General features: G+C 42.1%; 1 protein-coding gene across 1 annotated transcript in view; it reads right to left on the reverse strand.

Annotated features, from left to right (window-relative positions):
- magi3a (membrane associated guanylate kinase, WW and PDZ domain containing 3a) overlaps positions 1-18,914 on the reverse strand; it is a 163,680-nt gene that overhangs the window by 62,141 nt on the left and 82,625 nt on the right. Inside the window, exons 3-4 of the mRNA XM_053643170.1 lie at positions 12,851-12,967; positions 5,130-5,249 (exon numbers count right to left, since the gene is read on the reverse strand). Coding sequence (XP_053499145.1) covers positions 5,130-5,249; positions 12,851-12,967 — 237 coding nt within the window. The remainder of the gene's footprint in view (positions 1-5,129; positions 5,250-12,850; positions 12,968-18,914) is intronic.

Genomic DNA, 18,914 nt, shown 5'->3' on the forward strand with positions numbered 1-18,914 from the left:
GCGCGAACGAAAAGAACCAGGCGTAGACCGCCCCGCTCAGTTTGATTACGGCGAGAACGTGATTCGACTCGGAATCGACTCGGCTCCGGGAAGTGAATCGAACATGCTGTGTATTTTGGTTTGCCTCATTTAAACATTTATTTATTTTATACGTGAGCTGCTAAATTGAATCGAGTCAAAGGATGGCGCTGGAGTGCTGCAATAATGCTCAGGACATTTGGACCGCCGTCAAACAAATAAACAAACAAAAAAAACAAATAAAATAAATAAATAAACAAACGCTGGATGCATAGACAAAACACTTTAAATTTGTTATTTATTGAATTATCTAGCACTTGATCGAGCACCTGCTTTGTATTCTTCACGCTTGGGCAATGTAATGATTTTGGCAGACACTTGCTAAAGGTTTGTTTACTTTTGACTATCGGCGTATTTCTGACCAATGAATGAAAGAGTTTAAGATTCCTAAACACCTGTCGGCCTTTTTTTTTCTTTCCCCCTCTCTCTCTCTTTTTGATTCATCCAATGATGTGCAGTTTGAAAGAAACTAATTAAGAGTGTTCACTTCACTCGGATTAAGACTGCAGGTTGACTGCTGTGTGTGAATGTGCACTACGTTTCTACTCGTTTCTTTCTTTCTTTTATTTATTTATTTATTTTTTTACTGCTATGCCTCGACACTTATTCTCATGCAGTGCATAGATCCGCAGTACGAGACTCTACAGAGCCCGACAGTGCAGCACAGATTAAATAGCTGCTTTGGCAGAGTGCGTAGTATTTTGATATTCCATCCAAATACACAGTCAATGTAATGAGTTAATACTCACACAAAAGTCAAAGCAAAGAAGGTCAAAAGCTCTTTCCATTCCCTCTTCCTGTCAACACCCCCCCACACCCCACCCCCCACCCCCCACATTCCCACCCCACCCCCCCACAACCCAACTTGGCCCTGACTCTCTGCTGTATCAATAGAGAAAGCGCCTGGTGGATAGAGTGAAGGGGGGGGGGAAGCAATTCTCTCCATCCTGCTCCTGCACAAATAATCCACTGGTTTTGCACATTCCCACAGCGCAGGCTTTAGTCACTGAGGGAATGGAGGAGTTAGAGGAGAATTGAGGACATCCATCCATATGAGCTCCTGCCCACAACTCTGATGTAATATTGAGTAACCTCAAGCCCCAGACTGAAGTAAAGATGAAAAAGTGAGCGCGTGGGTCAGCGGGGTTACATCCCAACGTCTGCGGGCTCATAACGCGCAGGTAACACACAAGTGCAATAAAATAAACATTACATTAATGAGTTTTGAAGCGCTTAACAACTTCAGGTCAGAGTGTTAAATGATGCACAGTGAAATTTTGAGTGGTGTGTGTGTGTGGACTGGATTGGTTTTAAATGGTGAGTTGGGGTCACGCAATTAGTACCGGCGTATTAAGTGTGCGTGCATGGATGTGGAAAGATTACACTGTATTTTACCTTCTATAAAATGAGCAGTAGAGATAACTCAAAGTAATGTACATACCGTGATGTGAAAAAAAAAATAAAGTACACCCCATGGACATTGTTAGCTTTTTTTTTTTTTTTTTTTTGGTGACATATTTGGACAAGCAAACACTTGATCATCTTTGAAACTCTATTAATAAGGCTGATGTACTTGAGCAAACCACAAGGAAAATTAGCTTCTTCGATCATTTATTCAACAGAAATATCAACAGGTGTGATATTCTTCTGTGGAAAAAGTAAATACACCCTTAGCCTCAGAAGCTAGTATTGCCCCCTTTAGCAGAATAGGTGTTTTGTATAATTGTCCACCAGGCTTGCTGGAATTTTTGACCACTCTTCCTGCAATATTCTTTCAGTTGCAAGATGTTTGAGGGTTTCAAATCCCCCCACAACATTTCAATGGGATTCAAATCTGGGCTTTGAATAGGCCATTCCATTTCCATAACCCTCCATTTCTTCTTTTTGAGCCATTCCTTGGTGGATTTGCCAGTGTGCTTAGGATCATTATCCTGTTTAAGCGTTCACTTTCGGTTCAACTTCAAAATTTCGGACAAATTGCCTCATTATCTTCAAGCACTCTTTGATATGATGCAGAATTCATAGTTGAATCAATGAACGCAAGCTGTCCAGTCCCTGAGGCAGCAAAGCAACCCTAAACTATAACATTTCCACCACCGTGCTTCACTGATGGTATGAGGTGCTTCTCCTGAAAAGCTGTCTTTGGTCTGCACCAAACATGTCTGCTGTTACTGTGGCCAAACACCACTACCTTCCAGGTCTTTGCCTATATGCTCATTGTCAAACAGTTGTCTTGCAAAGGCTTTTTCCTGGCACACCTTACGTACAGGTCAAATTTGTGCAATCTCTTTCTGATTGTAAACGCATGCACTTTGACAACAACAGTTGCAAGACTAACTTGCAGAACCTGTGATGAAATCTTGGGGTTCTTGAAGACTTCTTTCTCCATCAGACGGTCTGCTCTTGGGCTGAATTTGCTGGGACGGCAAATGAAATCTTTCGTTTGAAATCTGCACCCTTTGTAGATGATTTTCCTTACAGTGGAAGGATGTATTTCGACTCATTTGGAGATCTTTTTAAATCCCTTGCCAGACTCAGACATCCACAACGTTTTTTCTGAAGGCCTTACAGAACTCTTTAGATCTTGGCATGATAACACCACACACCTCAATAGCATTGGGAACACCCAGACACTAGATATAAGAGGGGTATAAATAAGACCGGTTCCACCTGCACTCACTATGCAGGTTCTAATCACTGGCATCCAATCTTAAACACCTGATTCTAATTTTATGGATTTGAAACTGTGATAAATTTAGGGGTGTACTCACTTTTTCCATGTGACTGATCTAGGTTTTAAATTTAAATTGTGAAAATGACTACAAAATGTCAATTTTATGTGTCATTTGATGGAGTGTATCAACTTCATTAATAGGCACTGTTTCAGAGAGGATCAAATGCTTGCTTGTCCAAATATGTCAAAAAAAAAACAAAACATGAAAAACAATTTCCATGGAGTGTACTTATTTTTTCACATGATTGTATAACTCTTTAAAGTGTGTGTGTGTGTGTATATATATATACATACATACATACACACACACACACACACACACACACACACTCCATGACGTGCTTGGTGTTTTTTTTTTTGTTTTTTTTAGTCTGCTGAATTTTATGCAAATGCAATATTTAAAAATAAATAAATGAACTTGTCAGAGTTGCTCTAACTTCTGGACCTTTTAGCTACATTATTATGATCCTAACACGGCTACAGCCAACATACTGTACATGTTAAGGTCATGTGACCATGTGATCAAGCGCAACTTACAGCAAGCGGATATAATAAAAATAATTTCTTTTTTTTTTAAAACATCAAAACAATCGAGGTGTATGTAGTCAACACAGAATCTCTAGTGACGAGTATGTGTACATGGTGAAAACACTCCCATCTGTGATTTATACAACAGTTGCTTATCCCGTGCTAATCGATAATTACTACAGACTTCCTCACGAAACATTACTTAACAGAGCGAATTAGCACTTTAGTAATTCAAGCTTAAAGAACCTTCCAAGCAGAAAAAGCAGAAGACAGAATGACTTAGTGGTGAAGAATCCTGATCTAATTTACATGCACTGACTTTTACGACGGACATCAAGGGAAAGAAGGTATCATTGAACAGAATTAGCCACTGTGAAATTATCTTTCAGCCTGAAATACCATGGGATTAAAAGCAACACGCATCAGTCACGGAGACGGACGGATCCCGTCGACCTGATTTACATCTCGCTCTGAACTTTAAACTATGCTTCCTGTACCAAAACAAAGCAAAAAACAAACACAAAAACAACCCCGACCCATGACTCAGGGAAAGCTCATTAACCCGTCCGCCTGAGCCAGCCGAGAAGAAACAATGGGGCTCCGGAGATGCGCTGTTTTACTCAACACTAGCTTATCGGTGATGCAGGGACACAGAAGTTTCCCATGAGATTAAAAAATCTATGGAATGATTAACATCAACCTTGATGAGGTGAGCTGGAGGTTCACACAACTGAGTTCGCGTGAACGAAAAAGTGACCCATTAAAAGAAAAGGGAGAGACAATAATAATAACAACGAGTCAGCGTTTTTGAGTGTAGGTACGATTTAACATTCTGGAATTCACGACAAAGAGGTGTCCTGGTCGGAAATTTTCATGGTATTATATATGGTAACACGGTATTGATCAACCATGTAAACACATAATATACAGTTGTGCCCAAAAGTTTGCATACCCCTTGCAGAATCTGCTAAATCTTAATACTGATATCATCTCAAGAAGGCAACATGATACATTAAGAGCCAGGGGGGTGTAAACTTTTGAACAGGATGATCGGTGTAAATTGTTATTATTTTGCTTAAAGATTTATTTTTTCCGTTCAATACTGCCTCTCAGACACTAAATAAGATAGTTACACGTTTCCCAGAAGACAAAATGCTAACAATGTACACCGATCAATCCTGTTCAAAAGTTTACACCCCCCTGGATCTTAATGTATCGTGTTGCCTTCTTGAGCATCAGTGAACATTTGCGCCTTTGTAATAGTCGTGTACGAGTCCCTCAGTCGTCCTCAGTGTGAAAAGACAGATCTGAACATCATATAGTCGCTCTTGGTAAGGGGTCAAATACGCAGAAGATGCTGGAAAAGCAAAGAATGTGCAGGACCTGGGGGATTTTTCTGAAGAACAGTGGGCAGTTTAACTGCTCAGGACAAACAAGGGACTCGTGAACAACTCTCATGAAACAAAAAAAAAAAACCCATGATCCCTTTCTATGATCCCTCTTATTTCGTAAACAGTATTAAGATTTAGCAGATTCTGCAAGGGGTATGCAAACATTTGGGCAAGACTGTAAATAAAACTGGTAAATCTGCCTGATCACACACACGGTGACTAACCATGGAGTCTTTGGTTACTGCTAGAAGTTAGAATGCTTCTAAGGATTCCCACCACTGAGATCGAGATGGACCGAGAGCTGTGCAAGTCCTCGTGTTCAACAAGAAGCAACTCGGTAACTAGCCCACAGCATTGAACTTTAGCCCTGCTGCGCTCCCACACACTCTCTTACGCACCATCGTAGGTTCCGCTCTCCAGTAGCAGCCCGCTTTCCTCCAGAACACAAAACTCCTCCACACTGATGAAGTTGTAGTCCACGCCGGGAACCTCCCCCTCCCGCGGCTGTCTTGTGGTACCTGCCGGAAAAACAAACGCAGAACAAAGGGTCATGCTGTGCTGTTAGACTCTGGATGAAATGGAAAGATGAAAGAATTCAACTCTTCAGATTGCTGTTAGCTTAAAAAATATATATATATAAATAAATAAAATACACGTTAAAAGTTAATATCAAGCCATTTGGTGCACTGAGCTCGGAGACGAACAAAAAAATTAGTTTTGCTCCACTTTCAAGAAGAGTGGCAAATTTTTTTTTTCTAGATAGAAAAATCTATACTGATGGTCAAAATCCTTTCATCTTCTCGGCTGATATTACAGCCCGCATCATGAATCGAATCTCAGACGTCGGCCTGCTTTTCCTCGACTAACGCTTCCCTCAGATGTCCGTGTTGTTTAAAACACTCTGTTTAACTGACAGCTAAATTCAAGAAAAAAAAATCAGGGTGCAAATGTGCAAAGCCGATAGAGACGTATCCTAGTAGACTTGTTACCGTAAATGCAGCCAAAAGGTGGTTCTACAACGTATTGATCTTTGTCAATCACAAATAAAAAAAATATATACTTGTGTGAAACACTGCATGTCCAGAAAACATCGCACTACTATAACTTGAATAAACAGGGTGCTGGAATTGGGTTGTTGCATTAACAGGTCCTTCCTCACTGTTTTTCCAGGTTTCTCTGACCTGCTTATCTCAGCAGGCTTGTTAATGGTTCAACACGCCCGGTTCCAGCCATGTTATGAACTGATTTTCTTCTGTGTAATGATTAAACAGCCACAGTATGTGCTGAAGCATCCATAATACCAAAGAGCTCTTACCAAGCATTCTTAAGTTGCTGATGCAAGTCCAAAAGGGAAATCTGCACAAATTCAGAGATGTTCCACGCTTGTGCTTAAGTCGATTGTCTGGGCTCCCCATCCAGATTATGCAAATTACGTACATGTACTTCACACCTCCAGAGTTTCCAGATTTTTCTTGGAGTACAAACCGTGACAAGGATTTTCAATAGAGTCTAGAACAGGGGTGTCCAATCTTATCCGGAAAGTGCCGGGGTGGGTGCAGGTTTTCAGTCCAACCGAGCAGGAGCCACACCTGATTCCACCTGTTTAATCAGTTGATCTTGGCTTTCAATAGCCTCAGGTGTGGCTTCTGCTCAGTTGGAATGAAAACCTGCGACACACCGGCCCTTTCCGGATAAGATTGGACACCGCTGGTCCAGAACAAACTTTTTAAATACAAGCACGGGGTGGGGGTTAGAAAAAAAGAGAGACACACACACACAAACTGTGGACTGAAGGAGGAAATAGCATTCTTTTTTTTTTCCTTCACGAGTCAAGGACCAACAGGTCATCCTGGGGACAGGGCTTATTCAATTCGCATGCTGTCACAACATGTCTGGCTTATCTGACACAAACACGCTTATCAACCCAACACTAGTGACGGAGACTCATGATTTCAGCAGCAGTGCCAAGTGGCAACTAAGTCTTTTCTATGTCTATGCAAATTAGGTATGATGAATAACATGACTAATCCAAAAGGGTGACCTGAATGATTGAATGAATGACCTGAACCCTACGGCGCGTGCTCCAACCTTTCGTCCGGTCCCCCGCTCACAACGTTAGTTCCTAGATCCATGCAATGTACCGTCTGGCATGCAAAAATAGAATTAAAAACTCGATTTCATGAGCATGATTTCATCGTATGCTGTCATTAAATGTGTACGAAGACGAAGGAAGTATAGAAGATGAAGTGGTGTCTCCGGCGAGTGTATGCAGATAGTACAGTTCACTTGCTTTGCTAATCTGCCAACAACACTAGTACAAAACTGATCAGCGCATTATTTAATTTGTGTTTACCTAGCTAGCGTGTAGAGATATCAATATAGCTACTAATGTTTTCAAAAACAAAATTAAAAAAACAAAAACAAACATCAAACAAAAAAGCTGGACAGCGCTCCCGGGGTGGGTTGGGGAGGGGTATGGGCACAGGGGCTTAGTACACTTCTGAGGTTGGGGGTTCCTGCCTCCGCCCTGTGTGCACGGAGTTTGCATGTCCTCCCCGTGCTTCGGGGGTTTCCTACGGGTACTCTGGTTTCCTCCGCCGGTCCAAAAAAGCCTACGGCTGACTGGCATTTCCAAATGGTTCTCAGTGTGTTTATGGTGTGTGATTGTGCCCTGCTGTGTCGGATAAGCGGTATGGAAAAAATCGATGGATGGATGCTGGACAGCGCACATCTTCAAGAAACAAACTCCAAGCAAAAACGACGACTCGTCACTTGCTAGTTGGAACGTAGAGGCGTTAAGGCATGGCCAGTAAAATTCCTTCAGAAACACTGAACATCAAATAAAGTGGAGCTGTTCTTCAATTATCTTCAATTATTGTGCATGTCAAGATTTCCAATTCGCATTGCCCAGTGACTCATTCATTTCATTCGCACTGGCCAAGGCATCATCCATTCATTCATTAGTGCCTGGAGCTAAATATCAGACTCCCTGTGAGCAGGGCATGGAACATGTGAGGTTGAGACTAAACGCCACGCCTTGCATTCACATGAATTTGATTCATATTACATGAAACAACGCATGCAAACGAAAGCGTGTAGCGAAATTCAGAGCCTAGTACGTGCAAACAACTCATTCTGAATTGGGAAGAATTGATTCTGTTTGACAAAAATCTTCGCTTGTAAACATAGAAAGTGTGCCCTCTGTGTGCACTGATGTATGGCTCCCTACATTCCATTAGACCTGCTCTTCCAGGGTTCCGTACTACCGGTTGTAACGCGAAGAGTCCTAATGACCATGTGCCTTTGCAAGGTCTCTGGTAAATCATTTTATTTATTACAGCCTAAAATTGCCTTTCTGCAAAATGCCTGTAATGAAAAATCTTTTGCGATGTCAAGGACCCATTTAGATGATGGAGGAAACATCGGAACGTTAGTCGTGAAGTCGCACTGGAGGCCTGTATGACAAAAGGTTCTGACACCTTGTTATTCGGCGCAGTCGTATACAGGTTGCTGTTATTACTTAAGCCAGAGTTCTAATAGGGAGAGGAATATTTCATTTGTGGCATCAAAGGAGCGCCACACCTCATTACACAGATCAGGGCACAGCTTAAAAGGGAGATCCTTAAACCTTCTCAAGAAAAAGCAATTACCAAAGATTAAACACCTGGGCATCGTAGCCCCCTACTCCCTCGTTTGTGCCATCCTTCTTTTTTTTTTTATCAGGGGATGAGATGGAGGGAGATTACCGCCGCGCCATAAAGGATATTAATGCCTCTGGGAGAGCGGCGATGGCCAGAGCGGCGAGGATTATGTGCCGAATGGGAACGCGCCAGGCACTTGATCTCTCTTCTCGCTTCTTTTCCTGGGACTTTAATGACTTCACTGACCTGGTGTCTGCAGGGGGGACACTCTTCATGTAACACTTCTGCTGCAGAGGTGTTGTGATGGCGTAATGAGTGAGAGGGAAGAAGTGAACCAGATCAGCTTTGGGCAGGAGAGGCCTCATGAGGGGTTGTTAGTGTGGTCACTCCAGGTTGTTCTGGAAGATTCATGATGAGTGAACGACGCCGACCTGATCCAGTAGAGTCGCAATTCGGCAGACAGATATCTGCACCGAGTGTTAATCTAAGACCCAGTGATGCCTTGTTTATCATTAATAAATGAAGCAGAGATGTAACACAATGCCACAATTAAAAAAGAAACCTATCACAACGCCCTTGGAAAACAAACACACACACTATATATATATATATATATATATATATATATATATATATATATATATATATATATATTATATAACACACACACACACACACACAGAGAGTGACGAGTGGCTCTGACAGTTCCACAACCTCAGCTACATCACTCGAGTACTCAACTGCTCTAAACAAAAGATACACACAGTTAATATTTTTGTTTGTACCTGCCCACAATACTTTCTAACAAATTTAGTTGGTTCTCCAAAATATAAACAAACTCGTAGCTTCACTTAACCCACCGCAGCCCTGACCAGTTACTAAGGATGAACGAATGAACACGGTACGTTTGAGTTAATAAACGCAGTCTTGGTTTTTCCATTCTTTTCTGTGCATCCAACAGGATCCCATTCCACACCTCCAACCTCAACCAGATGTCCAATAGCGAGTGTGCCTTCTATGTGCGTCTTCGTTCGTGTCTTCGTATTCGGTTACATCCCTGAAATGAACAACATGATCCTTGAGCTGCAAGTGCCGAGATGATACACACCCAGGTAAAACAAATACTAAATATGTGGCCTCGGGGTCCAGACACTATCTTCAGGGAATCGCCAGTCGTTAGATATTTAAGTCACTTATATTGTCATTTTGTTGTCATCAACACATTACAATCATAAAAACTATTATCAGGGCAGTGTTGGCTTGGCGGTTAAGGCTCTGGGTGACTGATCGGAAGGTCAGGGGTTCAAGCCCCAGGGGTTCAAGCTGCATCATGGCTGACCCTGCGCTCTGACCCCAACTTCCTGACCTGCTGGGGCATGCGAAGAAAAGAATTTCCCTGTGCTGTAGTGTATATGTAATCGATAGACTCATTATCATTAACTCCTCAATGTTTGCACACAGAGAGTTCACGAAGCGTCGACTGATGCCTCATGAATGCCTTAAAAAGGTGACTTGCTTGCAAACAGACACCCAAGCAACAGTTTGTAAGAGAACTGATTGGACCTCGGTCAAGTCAGGTGCGTGTCGCAAAAGGAAGACGTGTTGAATTGATAAAACTGAAGTCATACGCGAGTCGAAATAAAGCAGCGTCAGCATGGCATTGGGGATTCGCGTTCAGCCCATACAGTAAGCATGTAACAGTCAATTCTGTTCGACAGATATTGTCGAAAGAAGCTTAACAGAAATCCGGATGTAGATTTTTGTTGCATTCATGGTGGCGTTTAGGTAGTAATGTGCAAACTGTAATAATTTTTCCATTTCCCACCTGTTGACATTCGAAGTGAGGAAAGAAAAAACACCACCACAAAACATGGACGCCTCCACGAAAGAGCGTCTCTTGTTTGCTCTCGTAGAGCACGTAAAGTTCATAAAAAGCTATTTTAAGTGCACTTTTACAGTTACAGGCCCGAGTGGTTACTGGTGCTGTTCTTCTTAAGTGAACTCCAAACACTCCAGCAACATTCTGGACTGTTGGCCCATAGTGAGTAGATTTAGCAACAAGCTAGCCATTCGACAACAGCGAGTAGTGTTAGCAACAAGCTAGGCAAGCGATTATTATGCTTGCTGTTATAGATTAAAGTACTGTCTCTGTATATAAACTGCTCTAAAGCCAATACTGCTATAAGCTACAGTAAACTGGAAGTAGAGAAGGGACAATGTAGAGTTTACAGTGTGAGTGCCCATGTTGAGTTGACGTCACTGGAACTCGGGAAGACTACCTCAAGTTGACGCGTTGAAAGGGGGGCATTTGCAGTGGATTTTACCGGTTGTAGGTGGAGAACTACAAGTTGCAAGTTTGCCTCGAACGATTCCTAATGAACAAGTCAGAGGCAACGACGGAAAGAAAAAGCTCCCCGAGATGACTCGAGGGACAAACGTTAAGAGGATTCAGATTAGACAAATGGGAAGCCAATCTTAACTGGAGACACTGGATTGCTGCATTACTGTTTTTCTGTAGTATACAATTGCAAAGTCAAACAGTACTAAGTGTACTTTGAAAGGCTGTTCAGTATGACCATATTGTGAATAAGAGTACTGGGATGAATACAGGACAGTCTTTATGATTACAGCAGCACTTCTTAGGGACAAGTATCCTGATGAGATTATCCATTGAAGCAAGGCTTAAAAATCGGGCATAAAATTAGAGTGGTTTTGGGAAGTAGAAATCTATAGCATAGGATCCTGTGAGATCCATCCAGCCTGGGCAATGGAAAAGGCCCATTTGTTCCCCCCACTTTATGCTGATGGATACTCTCCAATAGCATAAAGTGAGTCTGAAGCTGAGCATTAGGATGAATATCCTTATCGCTGTTCTACAGAGACTGAAATATTTCCGATCAACCTATGGCTTTTGCATCTTAAATACATTCAGTTAAAAAGGCAGCTGATCCAGGACCAGTCTGAAACTGAGCCCAGAGCAGGGTTAATACACACTGTAATGGGAGAACAAATGGGCCTTTTCCATTGCTCAGACTGGAAGGATCTCACAGGATCCACAGATACTACAGATCTGACACATTACACTGAAAGATCTACAGTCTAGGGAAGACACTCCATGACTGTTATGTTGAGGTCACGTGTCACAACCCTCATCAATGCACATCAATTTTAAAGGGCAGAATGTAATGCAAAATGACTGCAACAAAGCAGTAGACATTAACTTAATCACCAGAAAACAAAATAAATTGCCCTGACTTATTTACAAATGGGTAACTGCTTTAGTCGTAACTCCATTAACTGAAAAATATGGCTTTCCGTGCCGACAGATCTTAATGACGAATTAAAAATTCTTACAAATTAAATTCTTCATCATTTGCCAGTGATTTTAATTTAGTTTTTTTTTGTGTGTGTGTGTGTGTGTGTGTGGAAAAAGAGGGATTCATCTCTTCATAGTGCAAAGCTATGCCAAAAATGGAAAAGTTCTGGAAATGAAAAATGAAACAAAGTCCATCTTAGCGAGACTGTCAGACTGAGAGAACGATAAAGCGAGTGAGTAAGTGAGAGTGGAGAAAAGAAGAAAAAAAAAGAAAAAAAAGAGGTGAAGTGTAGCGGCGATGGCATCAATCTCCTTCCCCAGGAGCTGGTTTTGGACAGGCAGCAAGGCTGCGGATTAAAGATGCCTAGCAGCATGCGAGAGACGCCGCGAAGATTTACGCTTCCGTACCGCAGCATTATGGGCCGCTCATACGCTAGGCTAGGGAATGAAGCGGCTTCGGAAAACCGGGGCTTTAAACGAAAACTCCACCCTGGAACACTTCCAATACGGTTCCACTGAAATATTTCTGATGCGTTTAGCGATTCGTTCGGCACTGCATTTTTATTGTTGCTGTGAGGAGACAGGGGTTGTGCGTTACTCTGATGTCACAGGTAGACGTCTCACGACAATCTCAGCTGGACGGACTACAAAACTAAAGCGCCGCTGCATCTCTTTAAGTAATGAGGGCTAAATCCCATTCGCAGCAGTATCAACAGGTAATCGAATGGCACTGTGGGTGATCTAAGCAAGCGTGAATGAAAATGAAAACAGACCAACAATGTAGATGTAAACGTTTAAAGCAAAAAAACAAAACAAAACTTTTCATTTTAAAGTAAATCTTGGATTCTTTTAAATATGAAAGATGAACATGCAAGTCCAAGACTAGATTTTTCAGCTGGATTGGATCTGTCAGTAGTAGGGAACATTTTAACAACCTCTGGTCCAATCCCTACAGCCTCCTGTGACAAAATGTAAGTGACAAATTACTGAAGCTGGCACAGGAGGCTTTGTGATGATGTTTCCCCATTAGCACTCATTCAGTTCTGCTTATTACCAGCTTGGGAAAAACTCCTACTTGAAAACCGGGAAAACTCCGAGACACAAGACAGATGAACGGCAATATTGGATGGATGGCCAGTGTATGTACTGTACATGTACTCACAGGGGATGGTACGGAGGTACAGGTTGTCTCGTATCACTTGCTGGAGCTTGTGGTCCAAGGAGCCTTTCTGGAACTGCAGGCTGAGGTAGTGGCGCAGGTCCGTGTTTAACACCTTACCTGCAGAGACACAATCAACAGTACATGTGTAAGCCAGCGGACTTCTACAACACACCTTTTAGATCAGATCACAAACAAAATTGCTGACATCCAGCATGTCTACATATGTATGAATATATCACACTGAATCATGAATAATAATATGCCACCACAGTGCTGCTGCTGCCATTAGAAAATCAGACAAAACTTATCCCAACCCTCCATCTGATTAAGGTGGTGACTCCAGAACCGTGCAGGAAGGACATACGTCCCACTAATCACAGCTCTCGTCTCTACAGGGTATCTAGCTGAACGGCCCGAAACAATGTAGATCTTATCGGACAATGCCAGGGGTTTAGCTGCCGACAAGGAGGCTGTGCGATGCATTCTGGGAAAGATGCCTGAGACAAGGGGACCCGAGTTGTTTTTTCTTTTTTCTACGCACTGAAAGAGAGGAAGACTTCTCAGCTGTTGAGGAATCCTGTACTTTTTCCAAAGGTAATTCATAATTACACTATAATAATAATAATAATTGCAAGCCAATGTATAGCCAAAAAAGACAAAGTTCTACCTGCATTCCTCATGATGTCGCCGTTTAGCTCATGTTCGTGAACTTCACAAGCACCGCCATACAGCATACCTCTACACTACTATGGCCCAAGATCCTACTCTATACGTTTGAATAGTTACCGGTTATACAAGCTAGGCTTATTTTTAGCATTGAACCTTGGTAAACAGAGCTCGCATGCAGTAACGTAAATACAAACCGCACTTTTGTGGTGTCGCTCACACACACAAAAATACAATCAAAACAAATGACTTGACAAATTGAGTAGCTCCCCTTCCTCCACCAGGAGGGGACTAACAGGATGACCTACTGGGTCACTGATTAGTCTCGTTTCATTGGGTAGATGAGACGCATACTAATGCGCTCTTATACTTAAGAGGTACGGTGTTCTGATTTCATTTTAAAAAGTATTAATTACTCCCCTATTAATGTTTAACATGGCTAAGCAGGCTCAGTCACAACCTGTCTTTCGGTGCTCTCTATGGAACTCATGTATAATAAAGTGAAACTGGATTTATGCCGTGCTTCATTTAACGACTCGGTGAACATCCATGTTAAAAGTGATTAGTTACCGGACGATACGAGAGGCAAGAAGTCCTAACGGGTCCTGCTTATGACACCAATGATCATATCGATACATCTTTATGTATGACTTCTAAGGGCTTCAATGTGTTGCTATGATCGGTGTCTGTATCTGTACTCGGGTTTAAATCTGAAGTGGGCGTGTCCTAAACCAGACGATTTTTAAATAAACCCTGCCACTTTGACCTTGGAAACCCAGAGGTGGAAGTCCCAATCCCAATCTGTGAATCTTTCTGGAAAGCTTTCTTAAAAAAAAAAAAAAAAAAAAAAAAAAAAAGGTGAGCCTCGTATTGCTATATGCACTTGCATGGGTTTAGAACACTTTATTGTGTTCGTTCTGATTAATATATTCATATTTGGTTGCATCCTTAGTATTGGTATTACTGGTAGGATTGGTGTCATGGGTGTTGCATCAGTTGCCTCAATGTTCTGCAGGACTCTGAAACTTGATTGACGAAAGATTCCTTTCTTTTTTTTTTTGTTCGAGAGCACACTAGTCCACTGCAATGCTGAACTATGCTGAAAATACCTAGATCACTAGAGAGCGCTGCACCATTCTGCAGTCTCCATGTCTTTCTTTCTTTCAGTAGATCTCTAGGGAAGAGGAAGGAAGAGTGAAGCCAATATCCTCCCATCTCCGCTTACAATTACATCACTCGGTTTGGCCACCACGCACACCTGCAAACCATTATCGAGCAGCCCGGTTCAGTCGAACGTGAAAAATCAATAATGACTAAATGAGAAAACTCTCAATGCACCGTGGCTTATCTATGAATTCACGCTTATCAAGTGATCTAGGCTGGCCTCATTAAGAATGTCAGGGCTGTATGCGGCTCGTCATAAACATGATGAAAACTGAACCAGTCATTTGACTCATGAATAGTGTTCTGATCTACTCGGGATTTTCTATGGCTGTCGAAAAAAAAAAAAAACAACAACTGCATGATCAGGTCCAAGAGGAACATTGTGAAAGCTTTTTGGACATTGTAAAGGCGGAGTGGAATTTAGGTCAGGCCACAATAGCTGTTCATGTGTAATTGAAACACTAAGCGACAGTCCATGCAGCCCGAGTTCCCATGCCTTCTATTCATCAGAACGATCCTTACAGCATACCACATACGCTGATGACATGTTGCTCATGCTACACGCCAACATGTTTCTCACAATAAACTAACTGGGAACTCTGGGAGAGTTCTAACGATTTTAACACCGTTCTCATCACGGACTAATTTAAATGACACGCTCCCGTGGCTGTGAGCTGTCTCCGAGGCGCCGATACATTCCAGCACGTTTGATATTCTCAGCAACAGTGCAGAAACAACCAGCAAAGCAGGAATCCAAAACTCGCATGATTAAGAGCTTGGTTATTTTTGTGAGAAAGCAGGATTTAGGGATCAGGCGAAGGAGAAAGTTCGTGACGTGTGTGTGCGCGCCTCATCTGCAATCGCTCATGTAGCGTGAGCAGTACGGTGATTCTGAGATACTGAAAGCGTGCACTTGGCTTTACACAGCAGAAGGTCCAAATGTAAGATGCCGAAGATGTAGATATGGACCATGGTACATTTATAACATTCGCACACAGCATACATTTCCTCCTCACTGTGCGTTTGAGGGATGCGGCAGCCTTCGCCATTTGTCTGTCAGGTAGTGTTCATGAGCTACGTCATATCTCAAGGGAACCACATTCAGCCTTCTCCAGCTCTGCGCCATGACTCCAGCAGACTGCCTGTGGGAGGCAGGGTACACAAAACCTCCCTTTGTGCCTCATCATCTGAGCGTTGGAGCCATTTTTACCAGGTCAAGAAATCAAGGCTGTGGCTCTACAGCTTTAGCATCTCTCTTTTATCCCAACCTGACCACCTACTTCTGAGCTCTTGTCCTTGTCTAACTTGCTTACAGACTTTCCATTTCATCTGCTTAATTAAGCGAGAACTGCCATAAGGAATTTTTTCTTACATATTGAAGTTGGGTGAAGATCAGCCATGTGTGGGCCTTGGACTGTATATGAAAACAAAAACATCACTCAACTAAGCAAGCATATAGACCCATTAGAATCACAGAAGGTGATAGAACAGTGGGGGGGGGGGGGGAGAAAAAAAAAGATTAAATCTGTACTTTATCACTTAGAATAAAGGTGCGGCATCATATCCTTCCATTTAACGGAGACGACAAAGCGTAACACAAACAGATGGATTGAATGCGTAGGCTGAAGCAAGTTGTGCTTCACACTACAGCCTTGTTGGAGAAGGTCAGTGGCCATGATGCACACCCACCTGGTCCATGTGATGAAGCTGAAACAGATGTCATACTCTTGCCTGCATCATACCTCTTTACTATTCTCACTTCTGGTTTATGCTTCCACTTTCCGAGATGACTGAAATGAACCCCCCCCCCCCCCAGAACAGTAGGAGAATTTCAGCTGTCCATCAATCAGTGGGGCAAGGTAGTAAAAGAAATCAAGGAGTGAGAGCTGAAAGCGTATGTTGGTTCAAATAAAATGGCTGCACTCCAACGGAAATGAAGAGGTTTCCTGCTTTTAATCTCCGCTTCTCACTCAATAAAAATAGTTTGAATATTTACAGGTTTATATTTTTTTTATTTTAGCAAAATAGATTCAACCTTCAATAAATGGCCTCCAATCAAGGCCTTATTTATTTTCCGGACGGGTTGGATTAAACTTGCATTCTCCAGGCATCATGAATTATTTCTGCATTCAGGCGGGCGATGTAAACTAGGACAGCGGGTGTCGGGTGTGATCTTTAGGTGTGTAGAACTGAAGGGTTCAGTGACTACGTTTACATGGACAGCGGTAATCTAATTATTGATCTTATTCTGAATAAGACAATATTGTGATTAAGGTGTGTACATGAGTCGTTTAAGGATAATCCTTTCATGTTCAGGTTTGACATGTTATAGAACATAGATCGATTAACAGTACACGTCATTACGTCCCCACGTCACGCCGTCCCCTCCAGTATTTCACGTATCAACATACAGTTGGTCTTCGTTATGGTATACAGTTTTGGGTGTTATGTTTAATTTCACGAAAGCTTCAAGTGCAGTTAATTATTTGTCATGCTGTACGTGCTAACAGACGACTGCTTGAAGCCGTGGGCTGCGACCCAAACCGCGTACTTGCCTACTATATAGTAGCTGATATACATGCATTTCGCCAACTATATAGTAAGTACGCGGCTTGGGACACAGCCGTGCTCTCTTGTTTGCCGTCAAACGGTTAAACTGCCGTGTGTGTACGTGTCCTGTCACAAAATGCGGTGAACACTCCCACACGACGTTAATAGTGCGATTAAGGTGTTTACATGTCTGTAATACACTTCGATAATGCGACTACACCAGGAGTACTCCACACGTCTTAATTCGATTTGTGTTTAATTCGAGTACGACTTTAATCGGATTAAGGTCATCAATAATCTCTGTTTACATGCTAGTTTCTTAATCAGAGTATCGTCTTAATCGGGTTAATATCGGATTATTGTTGTCCACGTAAACGTACTGGCTGTCTTCTTTGCATCAAACAATAAGTACTTCTACCAAAATAATACATACATGATGGACAAAGGTCAGACTTATTTTCCAATGACGTATTACGGTGTCTGTCTTTAGTTCAAGCACTTTTGAAACGTTTCAAGAAAAAGGTCATTTTCTAAGAATTACAGTGGTTAAATCTTAAAAAGCCTTCAAGGAAATAATTTAAGTGCCTCGTATGAATACTGGAAAATGTTCAAAGCTGCTGTGAGAAAAGGTGGAATGCAACATCTTTGCTTTGGAGGATTCATTCAGTGACGTCTATAAACCACTCATTTTACAGTACTATAAATTATATAGAACTCCATCACGCACATTCATCATTCTAACAACCTATGCTTTCTTTTCTTTCTTTTTTTTTTGCCTATGCTTATCTTGTCATATCTCAGTAGATTATATTCTATTTATTCTGAGCTCTGACACAAGACAGGCCTGAACTCTCAGTCACAACTCTGGCCAATCATTTATCCTCTTCTTCAATTAGAGGGGCTGCTTAAATGTCATAGAAAAGCCAGCGCAGGAGCCTAATGAGGCCATCTCATAACAGCGGTGCACTCTACACTGAGCTTATTAATGGCTTGTTGAGGATGGCGGGCATCACCGAGAGTGCGATCTACTCATTAGAACCACTGGCACGAACCCTCCCAGTGTACTTCGTTCATATCCTGTAGAAGTAGGTTTTTTCCATTAGATCATTCAGGGCCATTGTTAAAGTGCACCTGAAATCAAAATTGACACCAATCCTTTTATATCTATTTATTTATTCATTATAAATCTCTCATCCTCTACTAGTCTTGTGTTTGTCTAATTAAACGCTCTCTAGAACCTCACAGGGGCTGATCTTGCTCTACAGAAGCAACTCATTTACAGCAATCATGGTTCATGGCTACGTTTTTGGCTATGTATCTTCCCGCACATTATTCCCTTCATTTAGAATAAATGATCCTGGACTCGCTACCTCAGACTGATTGAGAACGGCTTTATACACTGCCAGGGATTCTCAATCAGTAAGATTGAGTAATATTTTATCTACCATTCAGATTCATCAGAAGCCTCTAGGTCAGTGGTCACCAAGCCTCTTCCTGGAGATCTACAGTACCTTCCTGCAGGTCTCATCTCCAACCAAAATCTAACACCCCTGTTTTAGTTGATCAAGATCTTCTTAAGGCAATGATTAGATGGTCAGCTGGGCACGATTATGGAACAGGAACAGGGCTAGTGACCACTGCTTTAAGTGATGACACTATAGCACCATTGAGGGTCAACCCTTGC

The sequence above is a fragment of the Ictalurus furcatus genome, chromosome 15 (genome assembly GCF_023375685.1).
Source record: "Ictalurus furcatus strain D&B chromosome 15, Billie_1.0, whole genome shotgun sequence".
Taxonomy (NCBI): domain Eukaryota; kingdom Metazoa; phylum Chordata; class Actinopteri; order Siluriformes; family Ictaluridae; genus Ictalurus; species Ictalurus furcatus.